Genomic DNA, 17,689 nt, shown 5'->3' on the forward strand with positions numbered 1-17,689 from the left:
TGGAAGGACCCTTTGGAGGAGCCACAGTGAAAATGTGCCAGCCCTGAAGGTCTCAAAGCTCCAATTTCTTGTGTTTGGAGATGAGGTGAGGATGGTCAAGGGAAATGGGAAGTCCCAGAGCTTGGGGGTGAACCCAAGATGCTGCCAGACCAGAGGCAGAGAGAGGGAAGGTGTTGCTGAGGACCTACCTTGTGTGATTACTGTGCTTTATCTCATGGAATAGTTTGGGTTGGAAAGGACCTTAAAGATCACCTCATTCCAACCCCCATCTCCCTATCCAAAGCCAGTCTCTCCCTGCTGCTCTGCTTACCTGAGCTGGGCTTCGTTACTCAGGCTTTTGTTACCTCCTTGCTCCGACTCTGCTTTTTTCCTGCACCAACTGCTTGTTCCTCTTCATCACAGGGGTTCATGAGCCCTTTATTTGTGGGGACCAGCAGCTCAGGGGATGAGAAGAGCCACCTGAGCAGCCATGGAGGGGTTACAGCTGCGGGTAAGGATCCCCTCCTTCACCTCCCACTTCAGAGTGCGCGGCAGATAAGGGGGAAGAAATCCCAGCTCTACCTCTGTCCTGTGAGCCTGGGAGCTGGGAATGACTCCCTTGTCTGTCACTGGGAGGGAACTCCAGGAGGCTGTTCAGGATTAAGCCCAGAGAGTGCCTGAGCTCCCAGCTTATCTCCCCACATCCCCTCCCCTCGAGCAGCTCCCGGGGCTGGCTGGAGGCACTCAGGGACTGGCCCTCTCCTGCTTAATCGCCTCCTGTTCAGATGTCAGGAGGAGATGAAGCTGCTATAAATAGATGGTGAAGCCCTCCTGGTTTCAGCTGTGATTCACACACATGGCACAGAAGCTTTAGGAAGAATTAACATCCAATCTCTCAGGCACTTTCCTGTGCAAATGCCATCCTGTCCCTGTCACTCTAAGCTCCTTTCCTGGGGGAGATCAGCAGCACTCTGTGGAAGGCCTGGATGGGCCAAATGGATGGGGAAACCCAGAGCAGGACTCCTGGGGAGATAAAGCTGGAGAAGGACTTTTGGGGAGATAAACCCGGCCGCTCCAGCCGGTGACAGAGCAGCACCTGCCCGTGACACGGAGCTGCCTTTGGAAGATGCCGAGAGCTCCTGCTCCCCCCTGCCCAGGGCTGAGGCCGGCCAGGATGGGGCTGTTGAGGTGCCCACACGCCTGGAGGAGGGACAACAGCCTTTGGGACTGAGGCAGCTCCTGGAGATGGTACGTGAGGGGCTGGGGGTCTTTCTGGCTCTCCCTAATCCGTGCTGAGCTGCGCCTTGACCAAGCGACCCTGGTGGGGCAGGACAGTGACCTGGGTGGTCCACGGGGAATCCCCAGTTTCTCTCCCCATCCTAATTTTGCAAAGCTCAGGGGGAAAAAAATGTATCCTACTGGTAAGCTCTCCCCATGGGAAGCTGTGTGCACTCATTCCTGCATGTGTTTGCATTCATTTGCATGTGTTTAAGTGCTCAGCATCCCCCTCCCCCTGCCTTGCTGTGTGTGCTGTGAGCAGTGATGGTCACAGAGACACAGAGTGAAGGGGAAACCAGAGGAAGGTGAGACCAGGCAGGTCCTGGAGTGGGAATTGTGTGTTTATAGGGATCTATCCATCTGCTTGCCTGACAGCCTCCCCAGTACAGGGGGAAAGCGGTATTTCCCTGGAAGGTAGTTTGGAGGGTAGAGCATCTCCTCAGGTGGATGAATATTTCTCATACTTTTGGGTGTCTGGTGTCCCATCAATAAAGGAGAGATCCATGTCTCTAGTCCATAGTATTGCCAGGGTTTCTTTGCATTCCCACTGCATCACAGGGCAGAGAACGAAAAAGAGCCATTCAGAGCACTCATGATTCACAAGAAATAAAGGCGAGTTTGGACTGAAGGATGAGTTTGGACTAAAAGATGAGCTCAAAGTTCGTATCTTTGTGTGCTCAGTTAGTGGCCCAGGGAGTGTGGAGTCCATGAGATGAGGAATACACCAGAAAATACTTGTCCTCTCACCTTGTTCTTCAGGACTCGCAAATCAGGGCTTCTCAGTGAAGCAAGGAAAGAGGCAGAAGGAGGGTCAGAGGAACTGAAAATTGGTGGAGGAGTCAATGTTGTTAAGATGGGACTAGATCCAAGAAAGTCATGCCATGACCACTCCAGGGCAGAGGGCCCTGTCCCACTCCTCGCTGCAGGAAAACAGCCGCAGGTGACATCCTTGAGCACACACCGAGCCCTGCCAGCATAAGGGGATTAAAGAGATCTCGGCACAGGCTTCTCTTTGAGTGATGGGATCTCCTGCCTGCTAAGGCCCTGCGGGAGGTTGGTATAGCCAAACAAAAATGGGATTGCTGTCAGGATGGCATTCCCCTATTTAGAAACACATCACAGGCAGGAATATGGACCTGGAGTGCTCGGGCAGGCTCAGCTGCGAGTGGATCTGCAGGCACCTGCCCAGTCTAAAGCCATCCTTGAATTTTAATTGTTATGGAAGAACCTGATATAAGCTGCTTTCAGAAATTCCTGTAGGAATGCCCAACCAGGCTGAAGGGCTTCAGGAAAAATTGTGATATATTTCTGCTATTATGCAGAAAGTGGAACTGCAACCCAGAGTTCCAGTGAAGGCTGGGAAACCCAGCTGGATCCACAGAGTCATGTGCGAGTCTGGGAGAGGCTCTGCAGATTCCCTGGCTGTGAGTGACAAGGCTCAGTTGATTTGCAGAAGCTTTTGCATGAACTATCCCATATCTCAAAAGCAGGGGGGGAAAGGGCTGTGTGGAAATCTAAAGGGAATATTTCAATCTGTCTATCCTACAAGTGAGTCCAGACAACCTGAAACAGCTTAGGAATGTGGAGCATATTGGATGCAAATGGCAGGCCATATGTTTTATAACATTAATTGCCAAACTTTCAAAAGCACCCTCCTGACCTCCTGCAGGCAGTGAAGGAGCACAGCTCAGGCTCAGGCACCTCCTCATTTGTCATCTGTTCCTTGTTTTTCTTCAACATTGATCTGGTTCTCTCACCAACCTGGATGGTCTCCAGTGTTGTGAGAGCTGCACACACTCAAATATCAGCCAGTTTCCCAAAACATGGCATCTGTAAATGCCAAGCTTACAGATGGTACGTGATAGAATGGGATTTGCAGGCACAACAGAGAAGGGTAAGGGCAGCACAGAGTGAATAATTCCATCATTCATCTAGAAAAGCTGGATCTGCTCAGATGGTCTGGCTGGTGGCTGCCATGAACAGATGCTGGACTCTGGAAAAAGGGGCTGGAAAGATATCCAGGAATAAGTCATGGTGGTTGAGAAGGGAGGAAGTGAGAGCTGTAACTGAGACTCCTGCCAGGCTGGGATGATGAGCTTCACCTGCAGGGAGGGGAGAAGGCAAAAGGAGAGGTTGATGTTCCACAAGAAACACCAAGGAGAGGAGAGTTATGGCTCACAGAGCTCATTGAAAGCCAGGAAGGCATTTCTGGTTCCAGTTACCCCAACATGGGCTGGTCTGCCCTGCCCTGGTGCAGCAATGGTACTGAAATTATCCCAGAATCCCAGAATAGTTTGGGTCGAAGAGACCTTAAAGCCCATCCCATTCCACCCCTGCCATGGGCAGGGACACTTCCACCAGAGCAGGTGAGTCCTGTCCCTGCAGCAGCTTTATTCTCCAGCACAGGGGCCTCTCTCACAGCTGACACACACAGGTGTTTTCTCTCTCAGAGCCCATTTCTTTTCCATTCCCAGCAGGCACCCAGCAGCCAGAGCTTCCTCAAACTCGCTGCCATGGAGGTGAAGTGGATCCACGTCTTGGTCGTCTTCCTCTTCCTGCTGTCTGTGGCCATGACCGGCTGCTTCCTGTGGCAGTACAGCCTCCCCAAGGTGGAGCCCAGTGAGTAGTAGGTTTTAACCTTGGTCATGGTGTGGCACAGGGATTTGGAAGACTAAGAAAAGCTTTCTTCCCGTTTCTCCCCAAAGAGCACTTCCCCAAACACAGATTTGCCCAGAGAGCAATAAAGTTTTGTCCTCCTTTCTGGTTCAAGGCCACAGAGGAGGTGAAGGCTGGGTTGATGGAGGTACCATGTCACTCTGCTGGTGTCCAGAGAAGCTCCATCAATCCTGGCCGAGCCGTGGTTAACTGCTAAGGCAGCATTTTATTTTAGATTCTTTATCTTGGTTTTTTTCTGTTGTAAAAGTTACTCCAGTTCAGAACTGGCTTTGTTTCATACCTTACCATGTGCTTCAGCTTCAGGGTTTGCTCCCTTTCCTATTCCCCAAATCTTTGCATTGGCTTAAGCCAATTCACATTAGAATTCATGGAACCACAGAATCACAGAATGGTTTGTGCTGGAGGGGCCTTAAAGCCCATCTCATTCCACCCCTGCCACGGGCAGGGACACCTTCCACTATCCCAGGCTGCTCCAAGCCCCAGTGTCCAGCCTGGCCTTGGGCACTGCCAGGGATCCAGGGGCAGCCACAGCTGCTCTGGGCACCCTGTGCCAGGGCCTGCCCACCCTCCCAGGGAGCAATTCCTTCCCAAAATCCCATCCAGCCCTGCCCTCTGGCACTGGGAAGCCATTCCCTGTGTCCTGTCCCTCCATGCCTTGTCCCCAGTCCCTCTGCAGCTCTCCTGGAGCCCCTTTAGGCCCTGCAAGGGGCTCTGAGCTCTCCCTGGAGCCTTCTCCTGTGCAGGTGAGCACCCCCAGCTCTCCCAGCCTGGCTCCAAGAGGGGCTCCCGCCCTTGGAGCAGCTCCGTGGCCTCCTCTGTTGATTATAGGAAACTCAACCAATCCACTCAAGGCACTGAATGCGCAAGGATTAAATATCCACGGTGTCAATGCATCAGAGCTTTAAGTAGCTGAAAGGCGGCATAAAATCTACGATGAAGGTGCCAGAGGTATTTCAGAGACCAAGATCTGAAAAGGTTTCAAACCACATGTTTTTATCACAGAGTACCAGGCTGCCTGTAGGCTCTGTCCACCTCCATGACTTCCTAGTGCCATTTCTCTCCTCATGCCTGATGCTTCATGTTCCCCTGGTAAGCAAGAAGATGGCATTTTGTTCCCAGCTGTACAGGGTAGCTGTATGTATGAACACCTTGGGATCAGCTGGGAAAATAGTGCCTCCAAGTAAGGGAGTTCCCATCTCTCCCTGAGTTTAAACATCTTTTCTGGCCACAAAAATTGAAGCTGTCTGTGGGATATGCAGGATGCAGCTGATTCAGGAGGCAACTAATAGAGTAGGTGTGGGGCCTACCAAGTGTTGTTGGTGCTGGATTTCAGGTGGCACTCACAGGTCACTCCTGCCCCCACTTCTGAGGTGATGATACACAAGGGATGACTCTTGCTCACTGTTCTCCTGAACTCCAGCTCAGACTTTCCTCTAGACATGGGCAGGCCCTTCCAGGGGAGCTAAACCCACTGCCAGGCACCCCAGAGTCTTCTGCAGCCCCAGTTCTTTACTCTCCCAGGTTGCAGTGATGCCATGATGATTTTTTGCCTTTTCTTTTATACCCCTGTTATACCTTTCTACAACTTCTGTATTCTCAGTGCTTTTCGCCTACATTCTCAGACTTGTTTGTTCAGCTGGGAGACTCAGCATTTTAGAAGCTTCATAGTTAGGGATCAGTGTGCCCCAGACCCCAAGGTCCTCTCCAGAACACGTTCTGTGAACTAAGATAGAACCATCCAGGGGAAGGCTCCTTGGGGAGGGGGGCTCACTCGAGCGTCTCATTGGGGAATCTTTGATAGATGTGCTAATTAGTAGCACCTATAATATTATACCAGATCTTTTGGGGGTGGGCATTGCGGGGTGCATCTCAGTGCATATGACCTGGATGTGTGCACCTAAGGATCCTTAAAATAAATACCAAGATAAAATCCCTTTTTCCCTTCTAACCGTGTTTGACTCTTGATTTTGCAACCAGGAAAAGACATCAGCAGAGTTAGTTGAAGTCCATCCCGTGTCCATCCCGTGTCCATCCCACATTGGAATAAGCAATAGCAGGGCACAGTGCCGCTGTTTCACACGAGACAGAAATAATTCAGGGTTGTCCCTCCCCTGTGCAGAAACATCCCTTAGGCCAACGCAAGCAAGAAAGTTTGTGGTGGCTGCTGGGCGAGGTTAAAGCTTGTCCACGTGTCTGTTGTCAGTCCTGTCAGCCTAAACTGTTTTCCAGGTCCGTCTGTGATGGAGGTGAGGTCAGAAGCTGTGCAGATGTGTCCCCGCTATCCTGAGCCAGTCCCACTGGACCACCCCCTCCCCATCCTGAAGGAAGCATTGGAGAAGGTCTGTGGGGAGGAGGGACCAGAGGGACACACAGCTCTTGGCTGCTTTTCTCCAGGGGTACAGGGGAGATGGTGGATTTTGCCGCTGAGCATCCCTGGGGAAGGAGGTGGGGAATTGAGGAGGGGGAGAACGCGTGAACCTAGAAATGGATGTGTAAAACTCCTTCAGTGAACAGGTCAGTGAGCAGCTCTCTTGCCCAGAGGGTGAGCTGGGATGGACAAACATCATCACTTGTCCATCAGAAGGCCTGGAGAGTTTCCACCAGCACGAAATGGTGGCTCTTAGCACCTGGTGCATTATGTGGCAGCCTTCATGTCCTGGAGAGTACCTGGCTCAGGTTGTCCCTGGTTCCAATTCATCAGCCAGTGCCAATTCCTTATTTTCTTGCTTTGCTGGTTTTCCCCCAAGCCTCAGTTTAAAAATTAAAAAGATGCTTGTACGTAGCTCCTGAGAAGGGAGGGAAGGGGAAGGGGAAGAAGACCGGCAGTTGGATGAAAGAGGGTGCAATTCACTGTCAGTATATCCTCAGTATGAGGTGGATCTGACATTTTAGCACTGCCTGAACTTCTGGCAGGCTCCATGTGCTCTAAGGAAATACTGCAGTGTTGCCCTGACTGTCTGGACCATAAGGACAGTCATTCTCTGACAGGACATTCCCAATTTTTAGGCCCCTATCACCTGCTCTCTCTCTCACTTGTCTCCTTCTCACAAGTAGAAGGCAATCAGCACTTTGAACAATATTCAACATGCAAATGCATCAGGGATTCATACAGTGAAAAAAATATATTTTATGTTACTTCTCTAATAATCCCTCCTATTTTATTTGCCTTTTTTTCTGCCTTAAGGCACTGAGCAAATGTTTCCATAGGAACATCCACCTCAGCCCTGGGGTCTTCTTCCTGAGAGCTCAGGCCCAGCTTTGGGCAGTTTCCCTGCACACACATGGCTTTATCCACACTGAATTTCAATTCCCATCACTTCACATCCACTTTTACAAAGTTTCTGCCTGTCCCTGGAACAGGGAACATCTGTTCAAGAAGAGCATCTCTTATTTCTGTCAACTTCCTGCAGGTCCAGGCAGGTCTAAAGGTCAGACTCTCTCTGAGAAAAGGAGGATCATGATTGTTGGAATGAATCCTAGAGCCACATGGGTTGGAAAAGAATGTTAAATCTCATCCAGTCCCACCCCTGCCATGGCAGGGACACCTTCCACTAGCCCAGATTGCTCCAAGCCCTGTTCAACCTGGCCTTGGACACTGCCAGGGATCCAGGGGCAGCCACAGCTGCTCTGGGCACCCTGTGCCAGGGCCTCCCCACCCTCACAGGGGAGAATTTCTTTCCAATATCCCATCTAATCCTGCTCTCTGGCAGCGGGAAGCCATTCCCTCTTGTCCTGCCACTCCAGGCTCTTGTCCAAAGTCCTTTTCCATGGTCTCTGTGAGCCCAGACCCTTCTCAGGAGGTGCTGGTGCACCAGATGTACACATCTACAGATGTACCAGATGGGCCACTGGTCCATGGCGAGGGAGGGCAAAGGACCCCAACAGAAGGGCTGGACAAGCTGGATGTTTCCACTTGTGGCTCTCAGTGCCCTTCCCCTGGCCATCCAGTGAAGAGATTCCAAGGACAAGGCTCAGTTTGGCTTTTCTTGTCTCGAGTGCTGGGTCTGGAAGGGCATTTCCTATGTCTTAACCATGGTGTGCAAAACAAAACGGGTGCCTGAAAATGCAAATGATATGTGCAAGATGGGAACAGAGCTTTGAAAAAGTCCCAAAAGGGCAAAATCGATTCATTCTGCTTGCAGAGGTGGGTGGGGCACAGCTGGATGAGGGGTTCTGCACAGCCCTGGCACAGCAGGGAGCCAGGAGCAATCACAGCCCTTCAGTTGCTCAGAGCTGTTCCTCAGGTTGTGGTTTAAACAGGAGCCCAAGCTCCAGGGTGTTTCATGGCATGAGGAGTGTCGTGGGATATCTGAAAAGTCTTTCTCTCATACATCTTTGGCCCTAAAATACCAGTGCAAAGAACAGATATGCAGAATACAAATTAAAAAAGAAGAAATTACAATTATTACGTGTTGGTGTTTGATTTTAATCATAAATATTACAAGCATGAGCACACAGTGGACATGTAGACTGAAAAAGGACACAGGATAACTCAACAGAAGCAGTTCTAAGAAACAGATAAACATTTACTTCTTTTCGCCAAAACACCACTCATAGGATCCCTCTCGAGTGCTTGGGTGTAACAAGGGCTGATGGTCTGGGCCTTCTACTGCCTGGTACAGACTGGAAGCATTATAAGACTCTTCTTTTAGATGCTCATGATCTCCCTTCCTTCCCCAGGTGGATCTGATGCTGCGGCAGAAGATGCACAACTCCGGCCTGCCAGCCATGTCGGCCATCGTCATCTACAACGACACCGTGCTCTGGACGGGCAACTTCGGGAAGAAGAACAGCTCCGACCCCACCTCAGGGCTGCCCAACGAATACACCATCTACAGGTGAGACACCTGGCACGGGTGTGAGAGCCAGGAAAGGGTGGATACCCCTATGGAGAGCTGATATCTGGGAACAGAGATGTCGTCACAAACTGCTGGTCCATGCAGGAACCTCTGCTGGCTTTTGCTGGAACTTTGTGAGACAATGCTACAGCAAGTTCCCAGATTATTACATGCTGGTGGCTTACTGAGGGACTTTGGATTTATTTATGTATTTTTTCATTTAATTCTGACAATATTTTTAATTCTGACAATATTTTTAATTGGAATGGCAATGACCCTAAAGAACCTGAAACATACTGCTCCTTACACAGGAATGGCTTCACATCCAGGGCACAAACCTGAAGACCAAGAGATGGCACAGATTTGGAGAACAGAGAGGAGACAGTGCCACCAGATTTACAAAAATAATAATAAATGTCAGTTTAGGAAGAACTGATGTTTGGGGTGAATATCTACTGAACACATAAAGTAGACCCACAAGCTTATTCATTGTCCCAGTGAAGTCAAAGTCATATTGGCCGTTATATTTTAGGTTAAGACAGAATCAAGCTCTTAATGTGAGGTAAAAACCAAAAAAAAAAGAGATGAAGGAAATGCTTCCTTCCTCTAAAGACCAATTTTCAGTGAACTGTGTTATCTAAGAAACACGGGCTGCACTCTGACTATAAAATTGTGTCCTCATAATGAACAATTTTGGAAAGTTTCACCAGCTGTAATTATCTGTTCTTCCCCATCTGTATAATGGTAAAATGACCTCCTGCTATTTTCCTTCCAGAATCATTGAATGATTTGGGTTGGAAGGGACATTCAAGGTCTGGTTCCAACCCCCTGCCATGGGCCAGGAGTCAGGTCCAACGTCCCTGGGTGGGCTCGAACCACCAACCTTTCGGTTAACAGCCGAACGCGCTGACCGATTGCGCCACAGGGACGGCTTGGATAGACCCAAAAACTGTGGCTATCTGGCATTTAGGGACAGTCTGGTGTGGGCCTGGCAGTGCTGGGTAAATGGTCCAACTCGATGATCTTAAAGGTCTTTTCCAACCTAAATGATTCTGTGATTTTAACCTTTAAAATTCCAATAAACTACTTGAGAGATTTGATGGTATTTACTAAGCAGTAATTTACAATTTACGCCATTTTATGAATGCCAAGTGAATAGAAAGAGATCTGCAGCCCACTGCACTGCTGGGGACAGACAGAGGTTATGCTGCAGTCTATAAACATCCAGATTTAAGGATATTAATTCAAACTTCCTACCTGTATTTTAGGCATTCCCTCTGGAACAAGCAAAGGTGTCGCACATAAAACCACGGTGATCTCATGTGCTGACCTTCTTTCCCCTTGATTCATGGGCTTCTTAATGCTAAATTTCTCCAAATGTTTCTTCCCCAACAGAATTGCCAGCGTCTCCAAGATCTTCCCCACCATTATGTTGTACAAGATGTGGGAGGAAGGAAAAGTCACGTCCCTTGATGACCCATTGGAGCGTTATGCCCAGAACTTTGTTATTAAGAACCCTCTGGGAAGGCTCAAGGACTCAGAGCAGAGATACACAGCAGACGGGCTGGTTTTTTTGGAAAAAGGCTCGATGCCACTGAAGCCATCCCCGGTCACCCTGCGCAGAATGGCCAGTCAGCTCTCAGGTGAGGCAGCTCCCTGCGTGTCCCTGGGCCTCTGTGCCCCTGGAAAGACCCCACAGAGAGAGCAGACCATATTCCAGGAATAAAACAAGGCTGCTGGGACGCTGCTTCCCAGTCTGGACCCCGCACCGTGCACTTCACAGGGATCAGGCAGGGCCCTTGGAAGCAGGGTGTCAGCAACTTCATGGAGTGCTCAAAGGGAACACTTGTCCAGGACACCTGCCAGGACAGGGGCTGAGATGAGGAGGTTTTATTCCCCTGCAAGGTGACCACAGATTCCTTTCAGGTGAACACAGATTCCTTTCAGGTGAACACAGACTCCTTTCTCCTCGGTACCATGAAATCAGGCTCCAATTGCACAACACTGTTTTGTACTCCAGTCCCGAGTGCTCTCATTTTTCTGAGATGTAGAGTTGAGGGTCAAATCTCTTTGCTTTGAATAGAAAGACCTTGATTGCTGAGCTAAATTTAGCTGTCAGTGTGGTTCCTGATCCGGGATTCCTGGGCTATTAATAGCTTGGCACTTGCTGTCAGAGGAGTGTTAATCTGCTGCTACCTTCAGAATTGAGGAATTCATATGTTAAGGGAGAAGGAGCTCGCAGGACTAAGAACTTTAACCTTTCTCAGAAACAAAGCTGCTAATACTTGACTGAGGAATTATAAAATGTAATGGGCAAAAAGAGTGTGCTGATATCACACGTGGTATTTTGGTTAATCTCTGTAACCCTTGCATTATTCCAGATGGGAATAAATGCCCTAAAATTAGGACCTAAAATCAAAATAGCATGTCTGCAACTTGCAGGACCTCAGGATGGGGTACAGCATCAGCTGAAGCAAGTAAATATGAAAATGAGGGCTCCCCAAAACTGAATGATACTGAAACCTGGAAAGAAGCAGATAAACACCCCAAAGTGGCCAGCGGCCACATCCCTGCCCAGATGCTCTCCCTGCAGACAAGGTGTGGCTCTATCCAGCCTGACATTGTCTTCAGGGGAACCAGCTGTGCCTGGTCCCCTCTGACACATGAGCACCTGAAGCTGCTCTAACTGCTCCTGTCACCCAGGGAGGTGTGAAGTGCACCTCAGAAATGTTGTAAGGAGCATAAGTCAAAAGGGTACCTGGTCATGGCATAATTCCTGGTACTGTGCAGCCCTTCCATTGCTTCCATCACTGTGCTGGATTTGTGCCCCTGCTCAGCTCCTTTTATGCTCCAATGTATTTTTGGATTTTAGAATGTGGCCCAAATTTCCCAGACCACCCCAGCAGGACCACACCAACCCTCGGACCCTAACAATTCAGGAGAAGGAGATGCACGGTTTCAAAATCCCAACCACAAATCAAAGGAACGTTCCGGTTCCACTTTCCCTTTGCTGTGTGTCAAACCCCAAAAAGGAATAAGTTCTGCTTAGCACCAGCATCAAAGCCACCGCATGACACATTGTAAAGTGGGTTTCATCTGAATTCTTCCAGTGGAAACTGATCTGTAATAGATCCTCATTATCTGGTCTCTCCATTTCATATTACAAAAGTAACTCCAAAGGTTTTTCTCCTCAGCACTCGACAGGCCCATTGCTGGAGGGAAGCTCCAGCTTGTTAAGACTGCGATTTTCAAATCCACACGAATGACAGGATGGGATGCGATTGTAAATTATTAACAACGTGCTTGTCACAACAATTAGCAGCCCATGAGGTAGAAATCAATAACTCTGGATTATATTATGCTCTGGTTTATCATTTCCAATGAACCTCAAGGAGAAACTGCACTGCTGTCATGGAGCTGGTGAATTCTCCCACTGCTCCAACATTTTCTTCACTGCCATTGGGGCAAGTTCATAATGAAGGAGCCCACTGTCCACTGGAAGACGTCAGTGCTTCTCTTATCTGGTCACACAGCTTCACAAATAGCCCCAGAGCAGGGGCAGAAGCAGTGCTCTCACTCCAGCTCAAACACCAAGCTCAGGCCAGCTGAGAAAACCAAGTGTTGCTGCCACAAAAGAATGGGGCCTCATTCAGCTTTGCTAGGACGCAGGACAAGAGGAAAAGGCCTCAAGTTGCACCAAGAGAGGTTTAGATCAGATATTACGAAAAAAATTTCACAGGGAGGGTTGTGAAGTATTGGCACAGGCTGCCCAGGGCAGTGGTGGAGTCACCATCCCTGGAGTTGTTCAAAAAGCACGGGATGTGGACACTTGGGGACATGGACTAGTGGTGGACATGACAGTGCTGGGTTAATGGTTGGACTCCATGATCTTGGAGGGCTTCCCAACCTTAGTGAACCCATGATAAAGACATGGTCACTGAGCACACAACTGTGAGTCGTTTTCCTGTCAAAAACATGCGTTTCCCAATTTCCTCCCAAACCTCCACATCAAAGCAAGCAGCAAGGATTCCATTCCAAAAGTAGTCCAAGTTCTGGCCTAGACAAGCCATCGATCCTGTGCAGAGGAGCTGGGGTGATTTAAAAAGTACTGACCAAAAGATTTTAGGGAATCCATGTTCAGTGAGGAATTAAATGTGAAAAGAACTTGATTATTTTCTACATTTAGAAACCCTGAATAATTAAAAGTGGAAAGAACCTTGGTTTTTTCTATATCTTGAAACCCTAAATAAATGTTGATATAGATGAGGGGGAAGATAAAAATAATTTAGGCCAAGCCTGGAGTTGTCCAGAGAAGTTTAGGCCCTCTGTGGTGAAGTGTAAAGAATAAAATCCTGTTAAAAGGGACTGTTAAACACATTTGTAGTCAAGGGAATGCAGTCACGTGGAAATACAGACAGGGATTCCCCAACACCCCTTCTGCCCCTCTCTTCCAAACCACACTTGGAGATCCAGGATATTTTCCATCATTCATTGAGGCATTTTCACGGAGATGCAGCAGCCCAGAGTTAATGTTGGGGTAGGACCTGTGTAACCCAGAGTCAGGAGCCCATTACTTGATGCTGTGTCCTGCAGCTCGGCAGGAGCAGGCCCTTGCTGTGTCTCCAGAGCTCTCGTGTCCACCACTGGTGCTTCCACTCTGCCATTGAATCTTGCCTTTGTTCTCTCTTCACCAGAGCCATCATTTCCATTATTTCTCTCCCTTTCCCATGTCACAGGTCTGCCCAGGAGGCTGCGATCCACCAGCCTGCTCTGGAAGGGCAACACACAGGACGCCCTCGCACTGCTCAAAGACGACGTCTTGGTGGCCGACCCAGGAACCAGGTCAGATACGTTCATTTAGGAGCTTTTGGTCTGGATGTGTTCTCCACTCTCAGCCTCATTCCCAGCCTCCATGGCCAGTGGCTAAAAGGCAGCCATTCCCAAAGGGAGCTTCAGCCATCTCCCCACATGCCTGTCAGAGGCAGAAAAAAGTGGCTGTTGGAGGTGTCAGGGTTGGGTTTAATTTTTTAAGCCCAGATGAGCCAAGTCAAACTGCTATAGTTCATTTCATGAGCCTTAAATGATGCAGGTTTTCAAAAGTGGGAAGGCACTTTAAACAGTTTAAATCATCACAGATTTCAGTTAAAATCATGTCTGTGGTGAGTTGTGTGTCTCTAAATTATCTAAAAGGTCTATGAATGCTTGTTACAATTTCTGTAGCCTGTTAAAAGTCTTTTACCTGTGTTGCAAACACTCAAAAATACCATGGAATCATAGAATCCCAGACTGATTTGGGTTGGAAGGGACATCAAAGATCATCTTTTTCCACCCCTCTGCCAAGGATAGGGACACCTTCCACTATCCAAGGTTGCTCCAAGCCCTGTCCAGCCTGGACTTGGACACTTCCCCACAGGATCCAGTGGACAGCAGATGAGGGAAATGATTCAGACTAACTGGGAAGAAACTTTCTAAGAATTGTCTGGGAATTAATTACGGTCTGAAATAATTTACCCAGGATGGCCAAGGATCTACCACGGTCACTTGTGTTTGTTCTGTCCCACATCATGTAGGAGGCTACAACAGGTATTCCTTAAAGGATTTTAAGATTTCAATATCATCTTCTCTGGTATTTTTATATCTTTATTGAAACTTATCTCTGTTGGTATCTTTATGATCCCCACGAAGATAAATAGGGACATACCCTCATAGTCTCCCAGTGTCTTATTAATTGATACGTTGATAGTTTTCAGTCTCTGTCCTTGTTCTTTGTTATACTTCCCAGCTAACAGATCATTCTTCCCAAAGGAAGTTCCCATTCACTGATACAGATGTTTTAACGTATTTTTCTGTGTTGAAATTCAGCTCCATTTCAGACACAAGGTTTTACATACAGAATGTATTTATTCTTAGGGTAAGAATATATGTGCTCATCATGCTTTTATTCAACCAAATGAGTTGGAAAAGGTTGAAGTGGTACAAATTTGTGATCTAAAGGCCTTAATGAGATGTGTGGCTTCACACAATTAAAAAAAAACCAACAGGGTTGAAAATAAAATGAATTTTGAAAATGTGTTTTAAAAAAATGCCCCTTCATGTCTTCATGCCATTAAACTTCATTCAAGTGTAAAGACTTCAATCACTTGATGGATATTAAAGACTGGAGCACTCAGGTTTCTTTAATGACTCCACATTGCTAGATGCTGCTTTGTGGGCTTTTATGTGCTCTTTAAGTGCTTTTACCATCTTAAGGTAGCTTAGGTATCTAAGTGATTATCCCAAGGCAAATCCCCAAAGAGGTTAAAGAGGTTTACCTGGGATTTTGAGACCTTTAGGGCGAGCACCTGGAACTCTCCACACTGCTCTTAGAAAGAATGGATGGTGAACAATTATAAACAGCAAGTCAGGTTATGCAAATACAGAGGGGATTTTTTCTTTTCCATCTCCAGCTCTCTCTGTACATCAGGGTTAAACAGCTCTGCTGATGTTCCCATAAAACATTTCTCTTTCTTGATTTAACAACAAATCCTGGCAACTATGTGCAGCTTTTCTCTGTCTCTCCTTCATCTGTCATTCTATAAAATGTGAATTTTTCCCTAAAGAAGAGAGACCCGGCCACTGGTTTTGCTTATCACTGATGAACAGCTGATCCCAATATATTCCTCTTCCTTCCCAGATGCCACTACAGCAACCTGGCCTTCTCCCTGATGGCCCATGTGCTGGCTGACCATGCAGCCAACGGGCAGTACCAGCGCTGGATCTCGGAGAACATCCTGGACCGCCTGGGCATGGAGGACACCGGCTTCGACATCACGGCACCCATCCGCTCCCAGATGGCCGTGGGCTTCTACGGCAGCCAGCAGCCGGCCCCGCTTTACGACCTGGGCTGGTACCGGCCCTCTGGCCAGATGTACTCCACAGCTGCTGACCTGGCCAAGCTGGCCATGGTCTTCTTGGGCACCTACCACCGCCGGCTGCTCGAGCCCGACACGGTGAAGACAATGCTGACGCCCCTGTTCAAGTGCTCCGTTGAATACTTTGCTAACAAGACGGGCACACCCTGGGAGATTAACGAGCAGTTGGGATACGATGTCATCAGGAAAGACGGGGACCTCGATGGTTATTCAGCAACCTTCTCCCTCATCCCCAAGCTCCGCCTGAGCTTCATCGTGCTGATGGCAGGGCCCAGACCTCAGGGTGGGGACATTGTGACTCAGACATACGAGTATCTCATCCCTGCCATGGAGACGGCATTCAGAGAGGCCGACAAAAGCTTGGTTCCTCCTCCAAACCCAATCCCTTACGTTGGCTACTACACCTATTCCAACCTGACTTTCTATGAGATCAAAGTTGGAATTGGTGGGGTGCTGGTCATGCAGCAGTTTGGGCCTCATGTGGAAGAGCTGATCCCTGAAAAGTATAGGACAATCAAGCTCCACCACCTGGAAGATCGTGTTTTCCAAGTCGTTTTTGACAAGGAGTTCCCATGTGTTCTGCACCTGGGCTCTGCCTCCATCTCGCTGGAGACCCAGAACGGGCAGCTCTTTAACTTCTACCCCTTCGACCGCAAGGGTTTGTCCCCTGGCTTTGATGCCCCGGGGCTGAACACCTACAACGTGGTGCGTGTCCTGCGCAAGCCTGTGTTTTACAGCTAAACATTCCCTGCTCTTCCCACCGCTCCTGGGAGCTGGCTCCAAATCTGTGTCTTACCAGACTCTCCTGCCTGTGAGGCTTTGTGGATGCCATTCAAAAGGGAAGGATGGTGGCAAATGACTTTTTTGCCAAACAAATCCTTCCCGCTTCTAGGACAACTTTAATGACTTGTCATTGGCCCCCAGCAGTGCACAACAGGCCAGCTGGCACCTGGAGATGCCTGCAGGAAAAAGAGGTGGGAATGTGCTGGATAGATGTGTTTGGAGGGCATAAAAAAAAGCAAGCACTGAAGAGTCCACTCTTATATTGTCTGTTTGATGACCACTGTGGTGACAAACTGCTATCATCAAAGGGTTGACAATTCCCTGGGGCTCCCAGAAAATTTCTCTTCATCAGTCCAAGGATTTTTCCAGGGCTTTTCAGAACCCTGTCTATCACAAACAAGATCCTTTACCTGGGTTTGCCAAAAGCATTATGTGCTGAAAAACGACACCAGCCTGACACCAGGCTCCACCTGGGACTCCTGGGATGCGAGGGTCTGTTTCTTTCCTGGGTCATAAACTTTAAAAGTGCAGAGCAATGTGGTTCTGTCTTGACTCCTTAGATTTCTGCAGAAGTGCTGTTCCTTCAAAGGATGTTGGAGCAGTGTAGAAGCCGAAGCTCACTTCTGTGAACAGGGGCACAGGAACATAAGCTGAGATGTTCCAGCAGGACTCAGCTCTGTGACTGTCTCAGTATCCAGGAAAGTGTGAGCGTGGTGTGGAAATTCAGGAATGGATGGGAACCTTTCTGTGTGTTTTGGGCAGGATGTCTGGATGCAAACACACCCGCTGTGTTTCTGCAGCTGGGAGTGCAGATGCTGAGGAAAAGTGCCTCAGCCTGGGGAGCACCACTTTGGGGACAGTGCCCCTGCACCTACAGAGCCACTGACGCATGTTGTTATCCCTTCCTGTGCCCACTCCCTGTCAAGGCAGGCAGGACAGGGCATATGGGTCACACCAACCCCAGGCAGTGCTCCAGGTGTGGGGCAGAGTGACTGGAAACCTGCCCGGGAGGAAAAGGCCCTGGAGGTGTTGGTGGCAGTGGCTGAACGTGAGCCCAGATGTGCCCAGGTGGCCAAGAAGGCCAATAGCACCTGGCCTCTCCCAGCCATGGTGTGACCACAGGACCAGGACAGTGACTGCCTCCCTGTGCTGGGCACTGGTGAGTCCCCACCTTGAATCCTGGGGCAGTTCTGGGCTCCTCACGACAAGAAAGACATGGAGGGG

At 48.9% G+C, this 17,689-nt stretch overlaps 1 protein-coding gene across 1 annotated transcript; it reads left to right on the top strand.

Moving 5' to 3' along the window:
• Nucleotides 1–469: 469 nt before the first annotated feature.
• LACTBL1 (lactamase beta like 1) lies at nt 470–16,423 on the top strand (the record flags this gene model as incomplete). The annotated part of the gene is made up of 7 exons (XM_082295680.1): nt 470–490; nt 3,732–3,876; nt 6,163–6,272; nt 8,614–8,771; nt 10,167–10,414; nt 13,508–13,613; nt 15,445–16,423. The coding sequence occupies 7 exons, from the start codon at nt 470–472 to the stop codon at nt 16,421–16,423; spliced, it is 1,767 nt and encodes a 588-aa protein (XP_082151806.1).
• Between the last annotated feature and the right edge of the window lie 1,266 nt (nt 16,424–17,689).

The sequence above is a fragment of the Coloeus monedula genome, assembly GCF_965178545.1.
Source record: "Coloeus monedula genome assembly, chromosome: 22".
NCBI classification, from domain to species: Eukaryota; Metazoa; Chordata; class Aves; order Passeriformes; family Corvidae; genus Coloeus; species Coloeus monedula.